At 38.1% G+C, this 25,475-nt stretch overlaps 1 protein-coding gene across 7 annotated transcripts in view; it reads right to left on the reverse strand.

Annotated features, from left to right (window-relative positions):
- Positions 1-25,475, reverse strand: part of AKAP9 (A-kinase anchoring protein 9) — a 193,706-nt gene that overhangs the window by 84,197 nt on the left and 84,034 nt on the right. For 6 of the 7 annotated variants that reach the window (XM_053608480.1, XM_053608479.1, XM_053608477.1 and 3 more), the window contains 3 exons: positions 3,899-4,037; positions 2,461-2,546; positions 119-233 (listed from right to left, as the gene is read on the reverse strand). In XM_053608480.1, the coding sequence (XP_053464455.1) occupies positions 119-233; positions 2,461-2,546; positions 3,899-4,037 (340 nt within the window). The remainder of the gene's footprint in view (positions 1-118; positions 234-2,460; positions 2,547-3,898; positions 4,038-25,475) is intronic. The other variant, XM_053608478.1, reaches the window with a different exon arrangement.

Raw genomic sequence — 25,475 nt, forward strand, 5'->3', positions numbered from 1 at the left:
AGAAAATCAGGAACAGAGAGGTTATGGTGACATTGGTCTCAAATTTAAACTAGAAAAGAATTACTAAATATTTGGTATAAAAATAAAGTACTAATTGTGATATACAATCAAAATTTACCAATGTCTTGTAAGCTGGTTATCTGAGAATGGGTTGATAAAAACTCTATTTCCTCTCTTGGCAGGTTTTCTTCTGCAAATTCAAGTTTCATACCGTCTGTCTGCCATCTCGGAATCTATTAAAAACAGCAGAATAAAAGCAGTCACATAAACATATGATCTAGTTCTTTGACATCTATATTAAAACAAGTTTGAATTTAAGATTTTGTTTGTAAATCACCCAAAATAGTTAACACTCTGATATTATTATTAGTCTAAGTTATTCCCTATCCATATTGATACAGTGATCACATTCATTCCCTTCATGGGACTGAAATTATATTTAAATGTTTTTTGATACCTAAAAAGGAGTTCATTTTACTGCAAAAACAGTGCTTCACAGAATTTTAGTAGAAAGTTCATAACAGTATTTATAATGTGACTTAATTTTTGAAATTTCAACTCATAAATGATAACTTTTACATTATCAATACTTTATTAATACAATATTCATCTCTGGATATATCCCATATGCAACCAGTTAACTGATAACTAGTATGCTACTCTTTACAGTAACAAATAGATAAGAAACTAATGAAAACAGATAAATCTCAATTTATTCCCTTAACTATTAAAACTAGGCAGCAGCATGTCAGATGAATATGTGTGTTAATTTATTCATTCATCAAATACATAATCATCCACATGATCAGCATGTGATAGGGAGAAGTAAAAACAAAAAATCAGTTAAAAAAATATATATATACACATATAGTGTATCTGCTCTCACAGAATTTGTCAACTAATTGGGGAAATAAAATTAAACAATTAGAGAAGTACAAAATTATAGAGTACGACTCTAATGATACTGAACAGACTGATGTGGATCTGAGTAATTACAGAGAAAGTCAAACTTGATTTAGGCCTCAAAGACATTTGGCATTGATTTGGAAAGACTATCAGGCAAAAAAAATAAGAACATTTGTAAAAGAATGATCTCTGTTGTAGTAAAGACAATTATCTCAGGAATTTATTTGGCTAAGGGGAGGAAATAAAGCTAGTTAAATAAGGAAGATCCAAATTACAGAAGACACAAGAGGAAAGAGTTTAGACTTGCCAGACCAGATGAACAAAGGATACTGTAGAATCAGGTGAGCAACAAGATAAAAGTTACTCCCCAGGAAGGCTGTTTTAATTGGTTACTCCTCTTTTTAAACTTTCTATCAACTTCTTGAGTACATTTCAACAGAAGCCTGGCCTCTGTTAAGACCATTAGGTAAATTCTTAAGTGTTCAGCCTAACCTCTCTAATTCATTCAGCAAACATTTATTAAGATTTATTAAGATTTAGTGGAAATAAATAATAGACAGGTTTCCTGATTATGAAGACTTTGAATCCAAAGAAAGAGACAGAAGAGTAAACAAATAATTATAATAACATGAAAAGTCATGTGATACAAACACAAGATTGTAAAAGGACTGAAAGCAACATGGAAAAAGACAGAAGGGTAGTCAAGTATTTAAAATAACAGAGAAAGATAAATGCAATAAACAATAGGCTTGTACAATTTGTAAGGGAAGACAGGTAAAGATGACAAAGTCACATTTGAACCAACTGGAATAACAAGTAGGAGCAAAGGAAGGAGACTAGAGGAGGATGGGCAGTATTAGGCAGAAAAGCTCAGGGGTGTTAACAATGAGGGTTCTTTGGGGGAAATTCTAAGTATTTCAGTATGGCTAAAATAGGAGAAAAATTAGAAGATGAAGTCAAAAGGTCAGGCAGTGAAGTACTGCAGTTCTGACTCTGACCCCAGAAAAACTGGGGTGCCTCTGCAATTGTATGTAGCTTAGTGTTGTAAACTGTGAAACACGCACATCACCATTGTGCAGAAAAGAGTTAACATAGCAGTTGTTATACTGCCTATCTTTAGGAAGGCCTGCTGGCAAGTTTGGCCCTTGGCAGGAACCTAGGAACATTTTTAAAACAAATACATGAAAAAAAAAACAACATAGAAAACACCATGTGAAACTAATTAACTATGTGCTAAACAAATGAAGTAGTTATCAACATTCTCTAAAACTGAGAGACCCATTGCTTTAACTTTGTTAAATGCAATTGTCTCACATTGCTTACAATTTGATGTTTTTTAATTCACCATGATTTCAAAAACTCTCGAAAGGGATTAATTTTTTTTCAACTTGCAAAAATGCATACAACTTAGCAATATGAATTCTCTACTACAATTTCCCAATCTCCTTTTCCATGTTCACTTATTTTATAAATCCTTGCTTTATGAAGCAGCTTACAAAATAGTAGGTAATAGAATAAACGCAAATATTATAATACATTTTCCCTTTCACAGACCTTGCTTAATCGTTTCTGAAGCACCAAGAGTTTGTTGTATTCTTCTGTTACTTTGTTGAGAAGAGTTTGCATGTTTTCTTGAAGGTCTAAATGATAAACAGACAATTATACTAATTTCATGTTATAGTAAAAGTCTGCATCTTTCAATAAATATCATTCACCTACTCATAACTTTACAAAATTTACCAAATTGCCTGCTGGAAGTAAACCTCATATATTTAGTGACTCCAAATCAAAATCTCATTAATATGAAACACCTGCTACAAAGACAACTTGAAACTTTCATATTAAAATATGTTATGTCTGGGTGGTGCCTGTGGCTCAGTGAGTAGGGCGTCAGCCCCACATACTGAGGGTGGCGGGTTCAAACCCAGCCCAGGCCAAAGTGCAACAACAACAACAACAAAATAGCCGGGTGTTGTGGTGAGCACCTGTAGTCCTAGCTTCTTGGGAGGCTGAGGCAAGAGAACCACCTAAGCCCAGGAGCTGGAGGTTGCTGTGAGCTGTGACACTACAGCACTCTACCCAGGGCAAGAAAGTGAGACTATGTCTCTAAAAAAAAAAATGTTATGTTTACTTGGTATTCATTATTTGCATAAATTTTGTTCAATATCCACATAAATAAGGGGAGGAAACTTTTTTTTTTTATTGTTGGGGATTCATTGAGGGTACAATAAGCCAAGTTACACTGATCGCATTTGTTAGGTAAAGTCCCTCTTGCAATCATGTCTTGCCCCCAGAAGGTGTGGCACACACCAAGGCCCCACCCCTCACCCTCCTTCCCTCTTTCTGCTTGGGAAGGAAACATTTTATCTGTAATGGAATACCAAAAAATTAACTGAAAGTGTAATTTGTTAAAACAAAGTAATACCAGATTTGTATTAAGAAAGATATTTTAGTATATGTGCTGCTGTAGTGAGCACTAAGAAAGATATTTTAGGGTGGCGCCTGTGGCTCAAGGAGTAGGGCGCCGGCCCCATATACTGGAGGTGGTGGGTTCAAACCCAGCCCCACCTCCCCAAAAAGATATTTTATATATTTCTTATTTCTCAATTTTCATCTTACTCATTTTTAAAATAACATATCCTTGACATAAACTTATTCAATAAATATGATAACTTTTAAAGATCTGATCTATGGTATTAGAAGTTAAAAAAACTTTAAGAATAAGAAAAAAGATCAGAGTAGAGGAATAAAAGATAAACAGACAAGTTAAATATGTAGACAGCTTTGAGTATCTTTACATTACACTTACAGCATTATAAAAATTAAAAATGTACACTGAATATAAGATTCCATGAATGTGAAAGACAAGATGTTATGACGATAAACTCAACCTGGCTGAGTGATTAAATCACGATTAAAGGTAAAATAAATTTCATCAATTTATTTAAGAAAATTAAATACTATTTAAATACTGTGATAAGCTTTTATTTACCTTGAAACTCACATCTATAATCTTGCAATTCTAGTTCTTGATTTTCAGAAGTATAAACATCAAAATTCTCTCTCTCTTCAATGTTTACGTTATATTTTAAAGCAGGAGTGTAAGATTCACCAAGAACACTGCATAAAGTCTGTTAACAAAATTGGATGTTTTAAGTAATTAAAATTTTTATTTCTGCATCAAAATATCATTAAACATTATTCTCCTAGATACAAAAGACAGTCAAATGGTATAGAAAAATCAATGAGAAAACACTCCTCCAAACACTGAATCAACCTGTAAAAGGAATGTCTAAATTTTTCTCTATATGACATAAAATTCTTCTCACATCAGGAAAATATTGATAATCTTCATTGTATAAAACTATAATTTTCTCTGACTTCCTCTAAGAAATAAAATATATCTTATAATTTAATCTACCCCTTCTAGGCTTGAATCCTATTCCAATATTATTTCTGTAATGTCAAGTACCCTTGAAAAAATACCACAGAACAAGGCTGGAAGTTCAGAAATGGTTACCAGAAAGAAATAAATTATAATAATATCAAAAACAAGGTAATATTCATATACTTTTCGGTAGCACTGAGAGCAGTTTTCCATAGTTTATAAACAAAAATGGAAAATATCTGACATATCATTATGGTTGTTCTCCTAAATAACAAATAATTCTATCAACCCACATAGGCTGGAGGAAGATGGTAGACTAGAGACACTGCCTCACCAGCCACTCATGGTCAGACAGAGGAGAGAGGACTCCAGTCAATTCTAGCTGGGGGAATCTACGCAGAAACATTACTCCAGAGATATAGTGAAGTAGCAGGAGACTCCAGGAGCCAATGAGGAGGTCTATAGCCAGAAGGCAAGTACCTGATATAGGCAGAGGCTGGCAGGCTGGTGGGCTGGCCCTTCTGTGGAGGACTAGGGACAGGAAAGAGATGTCTTGCAGATCTTTGTTTTTGGACTGGGAGGCTCACTGGAACTACCACAGAGGGGCATGGGTGAGTGAGTGGGACTTGAGCAGCATCAGTGGCTGGGATGAGTGCCAGTGAGGTGGAATTCCCATAGGCTTGGCTACCAGCAGGGCACTGCCACTGTGGGAAGGCCATGCAGGATAAAGTCGGCAGGATCCTAGAGCATGGCTGGCTCTGGCATGCCTACCGAGCACGGGAAATCATCACTGGGGTGAGCTGAATGGCCTCTGCACCCTTGGGAGGTAACTTTGTTTTGAGGGAGTACTATTTAGAAGGTCAAGATGTGACTATCAAGAAATCTGGCCAGAGCTTCAGTATCCTAATCCAGTGGGGACTGAATGCTGGCAAAGAGACCAGGCCCTAAATGAGGGCAAATAAGTCAGGAAGACAAGACCGGGTTTCTACTGCAACTAGACAGTGGCTTCTAGGCCTTACCTTAAACAGTAAAAACAGCCTGAGTATTGTCTGTCTATTAACACCACAGTGCCACCTGGTGTCCAGATAACACACACACACACACTTTTTTCTTCATGTTTTGCCTTTTTTCCCAATTTCATCCTCAGTTTTTTCTTTTTTGTTGTTTGTTTTCTTCGATTTGTTGTATTTTAATTTTTTTATTGTTACTTCAATAGCAAGTGCTCCTCCATTTTTTGTTATAGTTTTTCAGCACCTTTTTTTCTCTATTGCTAGAGATTTTTCTACTTTTCTCATTTTTCTCAAACAAATATCTTATACAACAATTAACACAGTGCTTTTTCCCCTTCATTTTATATAATTATATTTAATTTTTTCTTTATTTTTATTTTATATTTCCTCTGAGGGCATTGGTCTGATTAGGGGTGTTATGGCATTGGTCTGGCTCCAGGAGGCCCTGAGCTTGTGGTCTAGGGTGTCCTTCTAGTGTTGACTTTTCATTGAAAAGATGGTATTGGTAGCTCCCCACTGAGACATACTACTAACTTTTTTCTATATTTGGAGGAGGTAGGGTCTTGCTTTTGTCCAGGCTGATAAGAAGCTCCTGACCTTGAGAGAAATGACCCAATCTGCCTCAAAAGCCCTTGGAGTTCTCAGTGTGGGTCAAAGCACACTGCCATATACCATAATTTCTCCTGTTTCTCTGTCTCCTTCTATCCTTCTTCTTTCCCTTTCTTTAGTTCTTTCCTTTCACTCACCCTTTCTTTTTTTTCTTTATCTTTTTCTTTCTGTTCTTCCTTCCTGATCTTTAACCCTTTCTCTTCCTTTTGGCTTTAAGTCAAAAGGAAACATCAACATCTAAGCTCAGAAACAAGATAATTTAAACTGAAGAAAGTAGTAAGAGAAAAAAGTAGGGGAAAGATGTGAACAAAAAGAAAACACACAAAAGGAGGAACAAATTGAAAAATTCTGGAAATACGAAAAATGAGCACAGAGCACCCACCACCAAGGAATCATGAGGTAGCTGCCGCAGATGATTCCACCTATAAAGAATTAATGTAAATGAAAGAAAGGGAAGTTAAAATATGGATGGAAAACAATAAAGAGAATTGACAAGAAAGTGGAAAATAATCAAAAGGTAATCAAAAAACGGAACTCAAAAATGAATGAAAGAGGGGGCGGACACAAGATGGCTGACTGAAGCCAGCTTTCCACAGAGGCACCTGTCCAGAGGGCAGTTAAAGGACAGAAATTTAGCAAGTAACCTGGTGGATTAGAGCTGCACCAAGAGAGAAGGTTGAAGAACACACATCAACCCCGCTGAGACGAGCTGCAACCCCAAGGATACAAACAAAAGGTACAAAATCCATCACCTAGCGGATGAGAGTACCCTCCCCCATGAGAACAGCTCAGGGTGCCCCACAAACAAACGAGCAGAGTTCAAAGGTCCTCCCACTACACTCCACAGGAAAGACCCTCTAAAAATTGTACCTACCTCCCCTACCAGGGTGTCCCGGCGTTCTCCTGCCAGGCATAAAACAGTATAAAACTGTATATATTCTCTACCTGCAATTCTGAGATCCCAGCACACCCTGCACTCTCACTCTCAGGTCTATAGGCCTGTCCCCCAGAAGTCCAGATTCTTGGGTGATTTCTCGAGGAATGTGGACAGGGCCCAGACTGCAGCTGGTCAGTGCTGATTCTGCAGCACGGGGGTGAGGAGAGGACGGTCGGCTGAGAAGGAACCACACCGGAGCAGCGGTGCCCTGAGGCGCGGAGCAGCAGCCATTTTTGGCAATAATAGGGCTCATTTCCAGATATTCCGAAGCCACACCCTCTGTCTCGCTGGGCAACCAGAGGAGGCCGGGCATCTTCTCAGGTGGCAACCACCGTGGAACAGATCTGGGACTGAAACGCAGGCCGCATGAGTAAAGGGTTTGCCTGAGGTGGTACCGGCCTGGGTAGAGTGCGGGGACTAGAAAATGCATGTGCAGAGCCGGGAAATTCCCAGGGCAGGGCTGACCAAGAGGACCGCTTTACTGAGCCTAAGATGCACCTGGCCTTCAGGAGATCATCAGCCTATAGATAAAGAAAGGCTGTCAAGAACTGACAGCTAACCAAATACAAACCTGCAGGAGCAAGGACAGGGCCTGAGGTGCAGGCTCTGGGAACTCAAAACAGCTTCTCTTCTGCAGGGGAACTTAGCAGGGACAGAAATGAATTCCCGCAAAGTTGTTCTGTTCTGTCAGTAACATCAATCAGGGGCGGGGCTGGAACTGAGTGAACACCCCCCAGCCTCCATCAAGCACCAAGGTTGTCAGGCCTCACCTCCCCCTGCTGGACGGAGGCAGAGCACAGTGGTCTGGCTGAGCAGAAATAGATTTCCTTGTGATTTAGGCAGGTGCAAACCCCTGGAGTATCTGTTCACTAGAGGCAATTAGGTCATAGCCCTGCGGTGCTATCAGTGACTGGGTGTGATAGAGGTGCAAGGTGGGGAAGGAGGCATCAACCTTCCCAGACTAATCTATTTGCTGGGTGGGTCCTCCTGACTTCACGGAACACAGGAGCAAATCATAGCTGAGTTGTCACCAGACCCCTGCGATCCAGTTGCCAGAGACCTTTTAAACTGTCCAACCTGAGACAGGTGCTGACTAAGACAACTGATTTGGACCTTTTGAACTGAGCCAATGACCCGAGGACTATTTAAGTGGTGCCCTGGGTGTGTGGTTGTAGGAAGGTTTGATTTTCGTTTTCCAATTGTTGCCTGTGGGGGGCAGGGTGACTTAATTGCTAGTATTTCTCCACAGCTGAGACTTCAACCCAGAGTAACTGTTTCACTAGGTTCGGACAGAGACCAGCTGAAAACAAGACAGAAACACTTAGTCCCACCACACTAAACAGGTCCCCAGTTTCTCAGGCCATAGCAGTGTATGGGTCATCGACAAAGCTCCAGAGGATAAATCAAATGGTGTAAAATAATCATGGGGCGGAATCAGCGGAAAAACTCTGGTAACATGAATAACCAGAATAGAGTAACCTCCCCAAATAAAGATATAACAGATGTAACTGAAGATCCCATTCATAAACAGCTGGCCGAGATGTAAGAAATCAAATTCAGAATTTAGATCACAAATAAGATTAATAGAATGGAGGAAAATTTGGAATTAGAAACTCGAGGAGCAATTCGAAAGTTGGAAACAGAAATTTGAGGAGAAATCCAAAAGTTCTATCAAAATTTAACAAATTTAAAGACAAAACACCACAGATTTTGATGCACTGAAGCAAGAATTTGCAGCCCTCAAAGATCTGAAAAATGCAGTAGAATACCTCAGTAACAGAGTGGAAAAAGGAGGAGAAAGGATTTCTGACATTGAAGAAAAAGCTTTGGAACACTCCCAAACTCTCAAAGAGGAAGAGAAATGGAGACCAAAAACAAATCATTCTCTCAGAGAGCTCTGGGATAATGCGAAGAAGGCTAATATCCGCCTTATTGGAATCCCTGAAAGTGATGAAGTGGCTTCGCAAGTCACAGAGGCCCTTCTCCATGAAACTACGAAAGAGAATTTTCCAGACATGCAAAGAGATTCTGAAATTCAGATAGCAGACAGTTTCAGAACCCCGGCATGACTCAACCCAAATAAGACATCCCCCAGGCATATCATAATTAACTTCAGTAAAGTTAATATGAAGGAGAAAATCCTCAAAGCAGCCAGATGTAAGAAATCCATTACCTACAAAGGGAAGAATATTAGAATGACTGGAGATCTCTCTGCTGAAACTTTTCAAGACAGAAGAGGGTGGTCATGGACAATTAATCTCCTAAAGCAAAATAACTTTCAATCCCAGATCCTGTATCCAGCTAAACTGAGTTTCATTTATGATGGAGAAATTAAATACTTAAATGACATTCATACATTGAAGAAATTTGCCATAAGCAAACCAGCTCTTCAGGATATTCTCAGACCTATCCTCCATAATGACCAGCCCAATCCTCTACCACAAAAGTAAACTCACTCACAAACTTTTGATCAAACTCCAACTTCCACAGAGGTGAAAGGATTAAAAATGTCCAGTGGACTTTCGAGAAACGCAACACCCAAAATTTTACGAGAGTTATCAATATTCGCCATTAATGTGAACGGCATAAACTGTCCTCTAAAGAGGCACAGGTTAGATGACTGGATACAAAAACTCAGGCCAGATATTTGCTGCATACAAGAGTCACATTTTACCTTAAAAGCTAAATATAGACTCAGGGTGAAAGGATGGTTGTCCATATTTCAGGAAAATGGTAATCAGAAAAAAGCAGGTGTTGCAACTTTATTTGCAGACACAATAGGCTTTAAACCAACAAAAGTAAGAAAGAATAAGAATGGTCACTACATGTTTGTTAAGGGTAATACTCAATATGATGAGGTTTCAAGTATTAATATCTCTGCACTAAACCAGAATGGACCTCAATTTATAAGAGAAACTCTAACAGACATGAGCAACTTGATTTCCTCCAGCTCCACAATAGTTGGAGATTTCAACACTCCTTAGGCAGTGTTGGACTGATCCTCCAATAAGAAGCTGAGCAGGGGGCGGAGCAAGATGGCGGCTAAGTAACAGCTTCCTTGCATCTGGGCACCGTGAGTCTGGGGAGATAGGACTCCAGGCATCTCTGGCTGGAGGGAATCTGCCTATCATCACCCCTGTGAGGGAACAGGGAGTCAGCAAGAGACTTCTGTACCCCAAGAGGAGGACTAAAACAGTGGAAAAACGGCAAGTGGTCGCGTGTGTTCAATCTCTCTAAACCCACCCGCAACTGTAAGTTCAGTAGCAGCGAGAACGCAAACCAGAAAGGCCTTACCTGTGAACTGTTTTGGTGTCTTTGGACTCAGCACTCAGATGAACTGCCTGGGGAGAGCCTGACTGGGAATGAGGAGAACTTTGGCCATTGTCTAGGCCCCGGACTGAGCCGCTGAGCCAGACGGAGCTAATAGTGTTTGGCTGTGGGTCACAGGGAGCCATTGTGAGCGATCTGCCCCGGCAAGCTCCGCCCTCAGGGTCGCAGAGCTAGAATCGGGTGGGAGCTGGTAACCCAGGGACCAAGTAGCCTAAGGGTGGGGTCTGAGCCGCCTTGCGGCCCTAACGCTCAGGGGCAGAGTGAGACCGGTTTTGGCCCACTGGGTAAGCGGATAGTCACTTCAGCAGTCATTCTAGCGACAAGCACTTCCCTGGGAAAGCTTCTGCTCAGCAAGTTTACAAGATCAAAGTGCCTTCTAAGTGGGCTGAAGAGAGATTTAGGGTGTCTAACTGCTGGGTTTGAGAAATCAGCAGCCTCCAGTCGTATCAGAACTGTGATTAACATCTCAAACCCCAGAAGACCACATATTGCCCAGACAATATTCAACAAAATATACATACTGCTTTGTTTTTGGTTGTGTTTTTCTTTCTTTGTTTTTTTTTTTTTTTTTTGGTTTGGTTGTTTTTTTTGTTTATTTTGATGTTGTTGATATTGTTTTGTTTTTTAATTTCAACCTTTTCCATACAGATCCTTTTCCTTTCTCAACTTTTCTAGTTTAATTATAATTCCCCATTGCTGCCTTTTTCAATAACTAGAACTTCATTTTTCCTAGTGTTTTTCCCGCTATTATTTGGTTTTTCACCCGATATTATCCCGTAAAGTTTTCTGCTTCCTTGTTTTGGGTTGATTTATAGCATTTTTGTCTTTCCTCTCTACTTGGTGGAGGTGGGGTACTGTGTCTGATCATGTTAGCAAAGAGCTACTGACCTCAAGGGAACCACCCAACAGGGCACCCGGAGAAGGTGGGGTGTTTTTAAGGTTGTGTCAAAGTACCCTACTGTACACCTATATAGCTATATCTCCCTCTTTCTGTGCCTCTCTTCTTTTTGTCAATATTCCTTTTATCGACTCCCTCTCCTTTCTCTATTTTTCTTTTTTTTTCTTATCACTGGGTCCTCCTTTCTTTCATCCCTTTTTTCCTCTTCATTCTTCTCACCCTTCTGGTCCTGTAACCCTTAGTCCACAGGCACGAGAACGTAAAGAGCTAGAGGAAGTGAAAGGAAAATTCGGGGAAGGAAACAGATAAAAGAAATCACTCATGAGGAAGAATCAGCAGAAAACTCCAGGCAACATGAAGAACCAGTCCAGAACGACCCCGCCAAGGGACCATGAGGTAGCTACTGCAGATGATCCCAACCATAAAGAAATGTTAGGAATGACAGAAAGGGAATTTAGAATACACATCTTAAAAACAATGAAAGAAATGATGGAAAAAATGAAGGAAACTGCTAATAAAGTGGAAAATAACCAAAAGGAAATCCAAAAACAGAATCAAATAAGAGATGAACGATATGAAGAATATAGAAAGGATATAGCAGAGCTGAAGGAACTGAAACAGTCAATTAGGGAACTTAAAGATGCAATGGAAAGTATAAGCAACAGGTTAGACCATGCATAAGAAAGAATTTCAGAGGTAGAAGACATAGTTCTTGAGATAACTTAGACAGTAAAAGAGGCAGAAAAGAAGAGAGAGAAAGCAGAACGTTCACTGTCAGAATTATGGGACTTTATGAAGCGTTCCAACATATGACTTATAGGAATCCCAGAGGGGAAGAAGAATGCCCCAGAGGAATGGAACACATACTAGAGAATATTATAAAAGAAAATTTCCCAAATATCACCTAAGATTCTGACACACTGCTTTCAGAGGGATATCGGATCCCAGGTCGCCTCAACTCTAATTGAGCTTCTCCAAGACACATTCTAATGAACCTGTCCAAAGTCAAGACAAAAGAAAAGATTCTGCAAGCTACCAGGAGTAAGTGCCAGTTGACCTACAGGGGCAAATCCATCAAAGTGACCGCAGACTTCTCTAATGAAACTTTCCAAGCAAGAAGACAATGGTCATCTAATTTTAATCTACTTAAACAGAACAATTTCCAGCCCAGAATTCTGTACCCTGCTAAGCTTCAAAATTCATGCAGAAATCAAATAATTTACGGATATACAAACATTGAGGAAATTCGCCACAACAAGACCAGCTCTACAGGAAATACTTCAACCTGTTCTGCACACTGACCAACACAATGGATCAGCAGCAAAGTAAGAACTCAGAAATCAAAGGACAGAACCTAACCTCCACACTGATGCAAAAGATAAAACTAAGCAATGGACTCTCACAAAATAAGACGAATACAATACTACCACACTTATCAATTATCTCAATAAATGTTAATGGCTTGAATTCCCCACTGAAGAGACATAGATTGGCTGACTGGATTAAAAAACACAAGCCATCCATTTGCTGTCTGCAAGAAAAACACCTGGCTTCAAAAGACAAATTAAAGCTCCGAGTCAAGGGTTGGGAGACAATTTTTCAGGCAAATGGAATTCAGAAGAAAAGAGGAGTTGCAATCTTATTTTCAGATACATGTGGATTTAAAGCAACTAAAGTCAAAAAAGACAAAGATGGTCACTTTATATTGGTCAAGGGAAAAATACAACAAGAAGATGTTTCAATTCTAAATATTTATGCACCCAATTTAAATGCTCCCAGATTCATGAAACAGACCTTACTCAGTCTGAGCAATATGATATCTGATAATACCATAATAACAGGGGACCTTAACACTCCTCTTACAGAGCTGGACAGATCCTCTAAACAGAAATTAAACAAGGATATAAGAGATTTAAATGAGACCCTAGAACAACTGTGCTTGATAGACGCATATAGAACACTCCATCCCAAAGATAAAGAATATACATTCTTCTCATCACCCCATGGAACATTCTCCAACATTGATCATATCCTGGGACACAAAACAAATATCAACAGAATCAAAAGAATTGAAATGTTACCTTGTATCTTCTCAGACCATAAGGCACTAAAGGTGGAACTCAACTCTAACAAAAATGCTCGACCCCACCCAAAGGCATGGAAATTAAACAATCTTCTGTTCAATAACAGATGGGTGCAGGAAGAAATAAAACAGGAAATCATTAACTTCCTTGAGCAGAACAACAATGAAGACATAAGCTACCAAAACCTGTGGGATACTGCAAAAACAGATTTGAGACGAAAATTCATCGCTTTAGATGCCTACATTCGAAAAACAGAAAGAGAGCGCTTCAACAATCTCACAAGAGATCTTAAGGAATTGGAAAAAGAAGAACAATCTAAGCCTAAACTCAGTAGAAGAAAAGAAATATCCAAAATCAAATCAGAGGTCAATGAAATTGAAAACAAAAGAATCATTCAGAAAATTAATGAAACAAGGAGTTGGTTTTTTGAAAAAATAAATAAAATAGATAAACCATTGGCCAGACTAACGAGGAATAGAAAAGTAAAATCTCTAGTAACCTCAATCAAAAATGATAAAGGGGAAATAACAACTGATCCCACAGAGGTACAAGAGATCATCTCTGAATACTACTAGAAACTCTATGCCCAGATATTTGACAATGTGAAGGAAATGGATCAATATTTGGAATCACACCCTCTCCCTAGACTCAGCCAGGAAGAAATAGAGCTCCTGAACAGACCAATTTCAAACACTGAGATCAAAGAAACAATAAAAAATCTTCCAACCAAAAAATGCCCTGGTCCAGATGGCTTCACTCCAGAATTCTATCAAACCTTCAAGGAAGAGCTTATTCCTGTACTGCAGAAATTATTCCAAAAAATTGAGGAAGAAGGAATCTTCCCCAACACATTCTATGAAGCAAACATCAACCTGATACCAAAACCAGGAAAAGACTCAAACAAAAAGGAGAATTTCAAACCAGTCTCACTCATGAATATAGATGCAAAAATTCTGAACAAAATCCCAGCGAATAGATTACAGCTTATCATCAAAAAAGTCATTCAGCATAATCAAGTAGGCTTCATCCCAGGGATGCAAGGTTGATTTAACATACGCAAGTCCATAAACGTAATGCACCATATTAACAGCGGCAAAAATAAAGATCACACGATCCTCTCAATAGATGCAGAAAAAGCATTAGATAAAATTCAGCATCCTTTTCTAATTAGAACACTGAAGAGTATAGGCATAGGTGGCACATTTCTAAAACTGACTGAAGCTATCTATGACAAACCCACAGCCAATATTTTACTGAATGGAGTAAAACTGAAAGCTTTTCCTCTTAGAACTGGAACCAGACAAGGTTGTCCTCTGTCACCTTTACTATTCAACATAGTGCTGGAAGATCTAGCCAATACAATTAGGCAAGACAAGGAGGAAATCAAGGGAATCCAAATGGGAGCAGAGGAGGTCAAACTCTCCCTCTTTGCTGACAACATGATCTTATATTCAGAGAACCCCAAAGACTCAACCACAAGACTCTTAGAAGTCATCAAAAAATACAGTAATGTTTCAGGATATAAAATCAATGTCCACATGTCAGTAGCCTTTGTATACACCAATAACAGTCAAGATGAGAAGCTAATTAAGGACACAACTCTCTTCACCATAGTTTCAAAGAAAATGAAATACCTAGAAATATACTTAACAAAGGAGGTAAAGGACCTCTATAAAGAAAACTATGAAATCCTCAGAAAGGAAATACCAGAAGATATTAACAAATGGCAGAACATACCATGCTCATGGGTGGGAAGAATCAACATTGTTAAAATGTCTATACTTCCCAAAGCAATCTACCTATTCAATGCCATTCCTATCAAAATACGAACATCGTACTTTCAAGATTTGGAGAAAATGATTCTGCGTTTTGTATGGAACCGGAAAAAACCCCGTATAGCTAAGGCAGTTCTTAGTAATAAAAATAAAGCTGGCGGCATCAGCATACCAGATTTTAGTCTGTACTACAAAGCCATAGTGGTCAGGACAGCATGGTACTGGCACAAAAACAGAGACATAGACACTTGGAATCAAATTGAAAACCAAGAAATGAAACTAACATCTTACAACCACCTAATCTTCGATAAACCAAACAAGAACTTACCTTGGGGGAAAGACTCCCTATTCAATAAATGGTGTTGGGAGAACTGGATGTCTACATGTAAAAGACTGAAACTGGACCCACACCTTTCCCCACTCACAAAAATTTATTCAAAATGGATAAAAGACTGAAATTTAAGGCATGAAACAATAAAAATCCTCCAAGAAAGCATAGGAAAAACACTGGAAGATATTGGCCTGGGGAAAGACTTCATGAAGAAGACTGCCATGGCAATTGCAACAACAACAAAAATAAACAAATGGGACTTCATTAAACTGAAAAGCTTCTGTAAAGCTAAGGAGACAATAACCAAAGCAAAGAGACAACCTACACAATGGGAAAGGATATTTGCATATTTTCAATCAGACAAAGCTTTATAACTAGGATCTATAGAGAACTCAAATTAATCCACAAGAAAAAAGCCAACAATCCCATATATCAATGGGCAAGAGACATGAATAGAACCTTCTCTAAAGATGACAGACGAATGGCTAAGAAACACATGAAAAAATGTTCATCATCTCTATATATTAGAGAAATGCAAATCAAAACAACCCTAAGATATCATCTAACCCCAGTGAGAATGGCCCACATCACAAAATCTCAAAACTGCAGATGCTGGCGTGGATGTGGAGAGAAGGGAACACTTTTACACTGCTGGTGGGTCTGCGAACTAGTACAACCTTTCTGGAAGGAAGTATGGAGAAACCTCGAAGCACTCAAGCTAGACCTCCCATTTGATCCTGTAATCCCATTACTGGGCATCTACCCAGAAGGCAAAAAATCCTTTTACCATAAGGACACTTGTACTAGACTGTTTATTGCAGCTCAATTTACAATCGCCAAAACGTGGAAACAGCCTAAATGCCCACCAACCCAGGAATGGATTAACAAGCTGTGGTATATGTATACCATGGAATACTATTCAGCCATTAAAAAAAATGGAGACTTTACATCCTTCGTATTAACATGGATGGAAGTGGAAGACATTATTCTTAGTAAAGCATCACAAGAATGGAGAAGCATGAATCCTATGTACTCAATTTTGATATGAGGACAATTAATGACAATTAAGGTTATGGGGTGAAGCAGAAAGATGGACGCACGGAGGGTGGTGGGACCTTGGTGTGTGTCACACTTTATGGGGGCAAGACATGATTGCAAGAGGGACTTTACCTAACAATTGCAATCAGTGTAACCTGGCTTATTGTACCCTCAATAAATCCCCAACAATAAAAAAAAAAAAGAAAAAGAAGCTGAGCAAAGACATTTCAGATTTAAACCTATCCATCCAACATTTGGATTTAGCAGACATCTACACAACATTTCATCCCAACAAAACTGAATACACATACTTCTCACCAGCCCACGGAACATACTCCAAAATTGATCACATCTTACGTCACAAGTCTAACCTCAGTAAATTTAAATGAATAGAAATTATTCCTTGCATCTTCTCGGACCACCATGGAGTAAAAGTTGAACTCAGTAACAACAGGACTCTGCATACTCATACAAAAACATGGAAGTCAAATAACCTTATGCTGAATGATAGCTGGGTCAGAGATGAGATTAAGAAGAGAAACTGCCAAGTTTTTGGAACCAAACAACAACGAAGACACGAATTATCAGGACCTCTGGGATATCAAAAAGACAATCCTAAGAGGAAAATTTATAGCATTGCAAGCCTTCCTCATGAAAACGGAAAGAGAGGAAGTTACCAACTTAAAGGGACATCTCAAGCAACTGGAAAAGAAAGAACATTCCAACCCCAAACCCAGTAGAAGAACACAAATAACCAAAATTAGAGCAGAATTAAATGAAATTGAAAACAAAAGAATTATACAACAGATCAATAAATAAAAAAGTTGGTTTTTTGAAAAGGTCAATAATATAGATAAACCTTTGGCTAACTTAACCAGGAAAAAAAGAGTAAGATTTCTAATCTCATCAATCAGAAACGACAAAGACAAAATAACAGACTCCTCAGAAATTCAAAAAATCTTTAATGAATATTACAAGAAACTTTATTCCTAGAAATACGAAAATCTGAAGGAAATTGACCAATACTTGGAAGCACGTCACCTTCCAAGACTTAGCCAAATTAAGTGGAAATGTTGAACAGGCCAATATCAAGTTCGGAAATAGCATCAACCATACAAAGTCTCCCTAAAAAGAAAAGCCTGGGACCAGATGGCTTCACGTCAGAATTCTACCAAACCTTTAAAGAGGAACTAGTACCTATATTACTCAACCTGTTCCAAAAGGTAGAAAAAGAAGGAAGACTACCAAACACGTTCTATGAAGCAAACATCACCCTGATCCCCAAACCAGGAAAAGACCCAACAAGAAAAGAAAATTATAGACCAATATCACTAATGAATATTGATGCAAAAATATTCAACAAGATCCTAACAAACAGAATCCAGCAACACATCAAACAAATTATACATCATGACCAAGTTGGTTGTATCCCAGGGTTTCAAGGCTGGTTCAATATCTGTAAATCTATAAGTATAATTGAGCACATAAACAAATTAAAAAAAAACAAAGACCATATGATTCTCTCAATTGATGCAGAAAAAGCTTTCGATAATATCCAGCATCCCTTCATGATCAGAACTCATAAGAAAATTGGTATAGAAGGCACATTTCTTAAAGTGATAGAGGCTATCTACAGCAAACCCACAGCCAATATTGTATTGAATAGAGTTAAATTGAAATAATTTCCACTCAGATCAGGAACCAGACAAGGCTGCCCATTGTCTCCACTGCTCTTTAACATTGTAATGGAAGTTTTAGTCACTGCAATTAGGGAAGAAAAGGCGATCAAGGGTATCATATAGGGTCAGAAGAGATCAAACTTTCGCTCTTTTCGGATGATATGATTGTATCTCTGCAAAACACCAGGGATTCTACTACAAAACTCTTAGAAGTGATCAAGGAATACAGCAGCGTCTCAAGTTACAAAATCAACATTCATAAATCGGTAGCCTTTATATATACCAGCAATAGGCAAGCTGAAAATATAGTTAAGGACTCTATACCATTCACAGTAGTGCCAAAGAAGATGAAATATATGGGAGTTTATCTAAAAAAGGATGTGAAAGATCTCTATAAAGAGAACTATGAAACTCTAAGAAAAGAAATAGCTGAAAATGTTAACAAATGGAAAAACATACCATGCTCATGGCTGGGAAGAATCAACATTGTTAAAATGTCCATACTACCCAAAGCAATATACGATTTTAATGCAATCCGTATTATAAAGTTCCACTGTCAGACTTTAAAGATCTTGAAAAAATAATACTGCGTTTTATATGGAATCAGAAAAACTTTGAATAGCTAAGACATTACTCAGAAATAAAAACAAAGCATGAGGAACCACGCTACCAGACCTCAGACTATACTACAAATTGATAGTGATCAAAACAGCATGGTACTGGCACAAAAACAGAGAAGTAGATGTCTGGAACAGAATAGAGAACCAAGAGATGAATCCAGCTACTTACCGTTATTTGATCTTTGACAAGCCAGTTAAAAACATTCAGTGGGAAAAGGTTCCCTATTTAACAAATGGTGCTGGGTGAACTGGCTGGCAACCTATAGAAGACTGAAACTGGACCCACACCATTCACCATTAACTCAGATACACTCTCACTGGATTAAAGATTTAAACTTAAGACATGAAACTATAAAAATACTAGAAGGGGCGGCGCCTGTGTCTCAATGAGTAGGGCGCCGGCCCCATATGCCAAGGGTGGCGGGTTCAAACCCAGCCCCGGCCAAACTGCAACAAAAAAATAGCCGGGCGTTGTGGCGGGCACTTGTAGTCCCAGCTGCTCGGGAGGCTGAGGCAAGAGAATCGCGTAAGCCCAAGAGTTAGAGGTTGCTGTGAGCCGTGTGATGCCACGGCACTCTACCCGAGGGTGGTACAGTGAGACTCTGTCTCTACAAAAAAAATAAAATAAAATAAAATAAAATAAAATAAAAATAAAAATACTAGAAGAGAGTGCAGTGAAAACCCTTGAAGAAATTGTTCTGGGCGAGCATTTTATGAGGAAGACCCCCACCCCCACCCCCGGGCAATTGAAGCAGCTTCAAAAATACACCACTGGGACCTGATCAAAGTAAAAGGCTTCTGCATAGTCAAGAACACAGTAAGTAAAGCAAGCAAACAGCCCTCAGAATGGGAAAAGATATTTGCAGGTTATGTCTCTGACAAAGGTTTAATAACCAGAATCCACAGAAAACTCAAACATATAATAAGCAAGAAAAGAACAAGTGGTCCCATTGCAGGCTGGGCAAGGGACTTGAAGAGAAACTTCTCTGAAGAAGACAGGCGCACGGCCTACAGACATATGAAAAAATGCTCATTATCTTTAATCATCAGAGAAATGTAAATCAAAACTACTTTGAGATACCATCTAAGTCCAGTAAGATTAGCCCATATCACAAAATCCCAAGACCAGAGATGTTGGTGTGGATATGGAGAAAAGGGAGCACTTCTACACTGCTGGTGGGAATGCAAATTAATACCTTCCTTTTGGAAAGATGTTTGGAGAACACTTAGAGATCTAAAAATAGATCTGCCATTCAATCCTATAATTCCTTTACTAGGCACATACCCAGAAGACCAAAAATCACATCATAACAAAGATATTTGTACCAGAATATTTATTGCAGCCCAATGCATAATTGCTAAGTCATGGAAAAAGCCCAAGTGCCCATCGATCCACGAATGGATTAATTGATTGTGGTATATGTACACCATGGAATATTATGCAGCCTTAAAGAAAGATGCAGACTTTACCTCTTTCATGTTTATATGGATGGAGCTGGAACGTATTCTTGTTAGTAAAGTATCTTAAGAATGGAAGAAAAGTATCCAATGTAGTTAGCCCTACTATGAAACTAATTTATGGGTTGCACATGAAAGGTATAACCCTTTCAGTTATAACCCAAGAACAGGGGGAAGGGGGAAAGGGAGGGGAGGGAGGGGGGAGGTGGGCAGAAGGAGGGTGATTGATGGGATTACACCTGTGGTACATCTTACAAGGGTACATGTGAAACTTAGTAAATGTAGAATATAAAAGTTTTAACACAATAACTAAGAAAATGCCAGGAAGACTATGTTAACCAGTGTGATTAAAATGTGTCAAACGGTCTATAAAACCAGTGTCTGGTGCCCCATGATCTCATTAATGTACACAGCTATGATTTAATAATAAAAAAAATGGATGAAAATATAAGAATATTGAAAAAGTATTGACAGGGCTTAATCAACTGAAGGAGTCAATCAAGGACCTTAACGATGAAGTAGAAAGTATCAGTAACAGATTAAACCACGAAGAATAAAGAATCTCAGAGTCAGAGGATAAAGCTATTGAGTTAACCCAGGCACTTAAAGAGAGAGAAAAGAAGAGAAAGCAGAACATTCACTCAGAGAATTATGAAGTTCACAAAGCATTCAAACATACAAATTATAGGGATCCTTGAAAGGAAAGAATAATGTCCAAACGAATGTAAGCTCTACTAGAGGGTATCATAAATGAAAATTTCCCAAGAATCACAAAAGATTTCAAAACCTCCTTATAACGGGATATTGTACCTTGGGTTCTCTCAACAAATACAGAATCTTGAAGACACACTGTAATGAACCTGTCAAAAGTCAAGATTAAAGAGAAAATTCTGCAAGCAGCCAGGAATAAGTGCCAACTGACTAGCAACAGCAGATCAATCAGGTGACAATGGACTTTTCAGGTGAAACTTTCCAAGCCAAAAGAGAATGGTCATTTATCTTTAACTTTGTTAAACAAAATATTTTCAGCCCAGAGTTCTGTATCCTGCTAAAGTAAGCTTCAAAATCGATGGAGAAATCAAATCTTTTACTGATATACAAACATTGAGGAAATTCGCTACAAGACCACCTATATAGGAAGTACTTTGATCTATTCTCCAGACTGACTGTCACAATGGACCTCCAACAAAGTAAACACCCAGAATCTAGAGGACAAAATCTACTTTCCACAATGGCGTGAAGGATAAAACTAAGCAATGGACTATCACAAAATAAGATCAATAAAACTCTACCACACTTATCAATTTTCTCAATAAATGTAAATGGCTTGAATTCCTCATTGAAGAGACATAGGGTAGCCAATTGGATAAAAAAACACAAGGCATCTATATATCTCCAGGAAACACACCTAACCTTGAAGGACAATGGGTGAAGGGTTGGAAAGACTAAGGGTGAAGGGTTGGAAAACAATATTTCAGGCAAATGAAAATCCTAAGAAAGAAAGGGCTGCAATCTTATTTTCAGATAAAAGTGGATTTAAACCAACTAAAGTTAGAAGACAATGGACGGCACCTGTGGCTCAGTGGGTAGGGCACCGGCCTCATATACCGAGGGTGGTGGGTTCAAACCCGGCCCCAGCCAAACTGCAACAAAAAAATAGCCGGGCGTTGTGGCAGGCGCCTGTAGTCCCAGCTACTCAGGAGGCTGAGGCAAAAGAATCTCCTAAGCCCAAGAGCTGGAGGTTGCTGTGAGCTGTGTGATGCCATGGCACTCTACTGAGGGTGACAAAGGGAGACTCTGTCTCTAAAAAAAATAAATAAATAAATAAAAAGAAAGACAAAAATGGTCACTTCATACTGGTCAAGGGAACAATACAAAGGGATTGTATTTCAATTCTAAATAATTTATTCACCCAACTTAAAATGCTCCCCAGATATATGAAACAAACCTTAATTGGTCTGAACAATATGCTAACACTATAATAGCTGTAACACTATAATAGCTGGGAACATTAACACCTATCTGACAGAATTGGACAGATCCTCTACAGAAACTAAACAAAGATACAAGGGACTTTAAATTGACCCTAGGACAAATGGGATTTATAGACTAATACAAAACACACCATCCCAAACCTAAAAAATATATGTTCTTCTTGTCAGTCCATGGAACATACTCCAAAATAGATCATATCCTAGGACATGAATCAAACTTCAACGAAATTAAAAGAATTGAAATTATACCTTGTATCTAGTCATACCACAAGGCAATGAAGGTGGAACTCAACAGCAACAAAAATTTTCATCCCCACACAAAGACATGGAAACTAAACAACCTTATGCTGAATGACAGTTGGGTCAAGGAAGAGATAAAGGAAGAAATTCTTTAATTCCTTAAACATAACAACAATGAAGACACAAGTTACTAAAACCTATGGTATACTGCAAAACCAGTCCTAAGAGGAAAATTTATAGTGTTAGATGCCTATCTCTGAAAAAGACAGAGAACACATCAACAACTTAAAGAATCATCTTAAGGAAATGGAAAAGAGCCAATCTAATTCCAGATCCTAGCTGAGGAAAAGAAATAACCAAAATTAAATCAGAAATCAATAAAAATGAAAACAAAAGAATCATTCAGAAAATTAATAAAACAAAAAGTTGGTTCTTTGAAAAGTTAAATAAAATTGATAAGCCTTTAGCCAATTTAACAAGAAATAGAAAAGTAAAATTTCCAATAACCCGAGCCAGAAAGAAAATAGGAGAAGTAACAACAGACTCCATAGAGATACAAGAGATTACGTCTGAATACTACAAGAAACTCTACATCCAGAAATTTTATAATGTAGAGGAAATGGACGAATACCAGGAATCACACCATCTCCCTAGACATTAGGAAGAAGCATATCTCTTGAACAAAACAATATCAACCACTGAGAGCAAAGAAACAATAAAAATCTTCCAACAAAAAAAAAAGCCCTGAACCGGATGTCATCACACCAGAATTGTATCAAGCCTGTAAAGAAGTATCTGTAGCTATACTGCAGAATCTATTCCAAAACATGGAAAAGGAAGGAATCTCCCCCATCACATTCTATGAAGCAAACATCACCTTGTTACCAAAATCAGAAAAGGAACCAACTAAAAAGGAGAATTACAGACCAATTATCACTAATGAGTATCAATGCAAAAATACTCAACAAAATCTAAGCTAATAAATTGTAGCTACGCATTAAAAAAAATTACTTACCATGATCAAATAGGCTTTATCGCAAGGATGCAAGGCTGGTTTAATATACGCAAGTCCTTAAATGTAATCCATCATATCAATAGAAGCAAAAACAAAGACCATATGATCCTCTCAATCAATACAGAAAAAACATTTGATAAAATTCAGCATCCTTCTCTAAGAAGAACACTTAAAAAAACAGGCACATTTCTTAAACTGACTGAAGTATCTCTGACAAATCCATAGCCAGTATCATAATTAGCGGAGTAAAACTGAAAGCTTTTCCACTTAGAACTGGATGTCCTCTATTGCCACTACTATTCAACATGGTGCTGGAAGTTCTAATCAATGCAATCAGGCAAGCAAAGGATATAAAGTGCATCCAAAGCCAATGGTATCATCTTATATTTAGAGAACCCCAGAGACTCAACTACAAGACTCCTAGAAATGATCAAGAAATACAATAACATCTCAGGGTTTAAAATAAATGTCCACAAATCAGTAGCCTTTGTATATGCCAATAATAGCCATGTTGAGAAGCTAATCAAAGACTCAATTCACTTCATGGTAGCTTCAAAGTAAATTAAATACTTACGAATATGCCTAACAAAAGAGGTAAAGGACCCCTACAAAGAGATTATGAAACCCTAAGAAAAGAATTAACAGAAGACATTAACAAATGCAAGAACATACCATGCTCATGGCTGGGAAGAATCAACATTGTTAAAATGTCTATACTACCCAAAGCAATCTACAGATTCAATGCAATCCCCATTAAAATACCAACATCATAGTCTGAAGAACTGGAAAAAATAGTTCTTTGTTCCATGTGGAACCAGAAAAACTCCATTTAGCCAAGGCAATTTTTAGTAATAAAAACAAAGCCAGAGGCATCACTCTATTAGACTTTAGGCTATATTACAAGTCCACAATAATAAGAACAGCATAAAATATAGACATAGACATATGGAACTGAATAGATAACCAAGAGATAAAATCAGTCACTTATAGCCATCTGATCTTTGATAAATCAAACAAAAGCATAAACTGGGAAAAAGAATCCTTATTCAATAAATGGTACTGGGAGAACTGGATAACCACATGTAAAAGATAGAATTTTGACTCGCACCTTCCAGTTACAAAAATTGACTCAAGATGGATAAAAGATCTAAATCTAAGACATAGAAGAACATGCGGGAAAACCACGAGGATGTCAGCTTCAGGAAAGATTTTACGAAGAAGATTTCAGTGGCAACTGTAAGAACAACAAAAATAAACTTAATTAAAATGGACTTAATTAAACAGGACTTAAACTGAAAAGCTTCTACACAGCTAAGGAAAGTGAAAAGATATTTGCGTGTTACAAATCTGACAAAGGCTTATACTAGAATCTAGAATAACTAGAGCGTACAGAGAACTCACATTAATCAACAGAAAAAAGCAAACAATCCCATTCATCACTGGGCAAGAGACATGAACAGAACCTTCTCTGAGTAAGACAAATAGGTAACAAACATGAAATAATGCTCATTGTCCCCAATCATCAGAGAAATGCAAATCAAAACCATCCTGCTATATCACCTAACCCCAGTGAGAATAGCCCACATCACAAAGTCCCAAAACTGTAGACAGTGGCATGGACTTGGAGAGAGGAGATCACTTTCACACTGTTGGTAGGAATATAAAGTAATATAGCCACTTGGGAAAGAAGTATGGAGAATCCTCAAAGAACTCAAATTAGACCTCCCATTTGATCCCACAATCTCATTACTAGCTATCTACTCAGAAGAAAAAAAATCATTTTATCATAAGGACATTTGCATTAAATTGTTTATCACAGATCAATTTACAATTGCCAAGATGTGGAAACAACCTAAATGCCCATCAACCCAGGAACAGATTAATAAACTGTGGTATATCATGGAATACTATTCAGCCCATAAAAGGATGGAGACTTTACATATTTTGTATTAACCTGGATGGATTTGAAACAAATTTTTCTTAGTAAAGTATCACAAGAATAAGAAAAGCAAATATCCAATGTACTCAATACTAATATGAAGCCAGCAGACAAACTAATACAGGCCCACATTACAGAAAAACTCAATTTAATTCAAGTTGGATGGAGGGAGGGTGAGTGAGTGAGGGAAGAGATTGGTGTGCTCCCACTTAATGGGCACAATG

The sequence above is a fragment of the Nycticebus coucang genome, chromosome 11, assembly GCF_027406575.1.
Source record: "Nycticebus coucang isolate mNycCou1 chromosome 11, mNycCou1.pri, whole genome shotgun sequence".
In the NCBI taxonomy this organism is placed as follows: domain Eukaryota; kingdom Metazoa; phylum Chordata; class Mammalia; order Primates; family Lorisidae; genus Nycticebus; species Nycticebus coucang.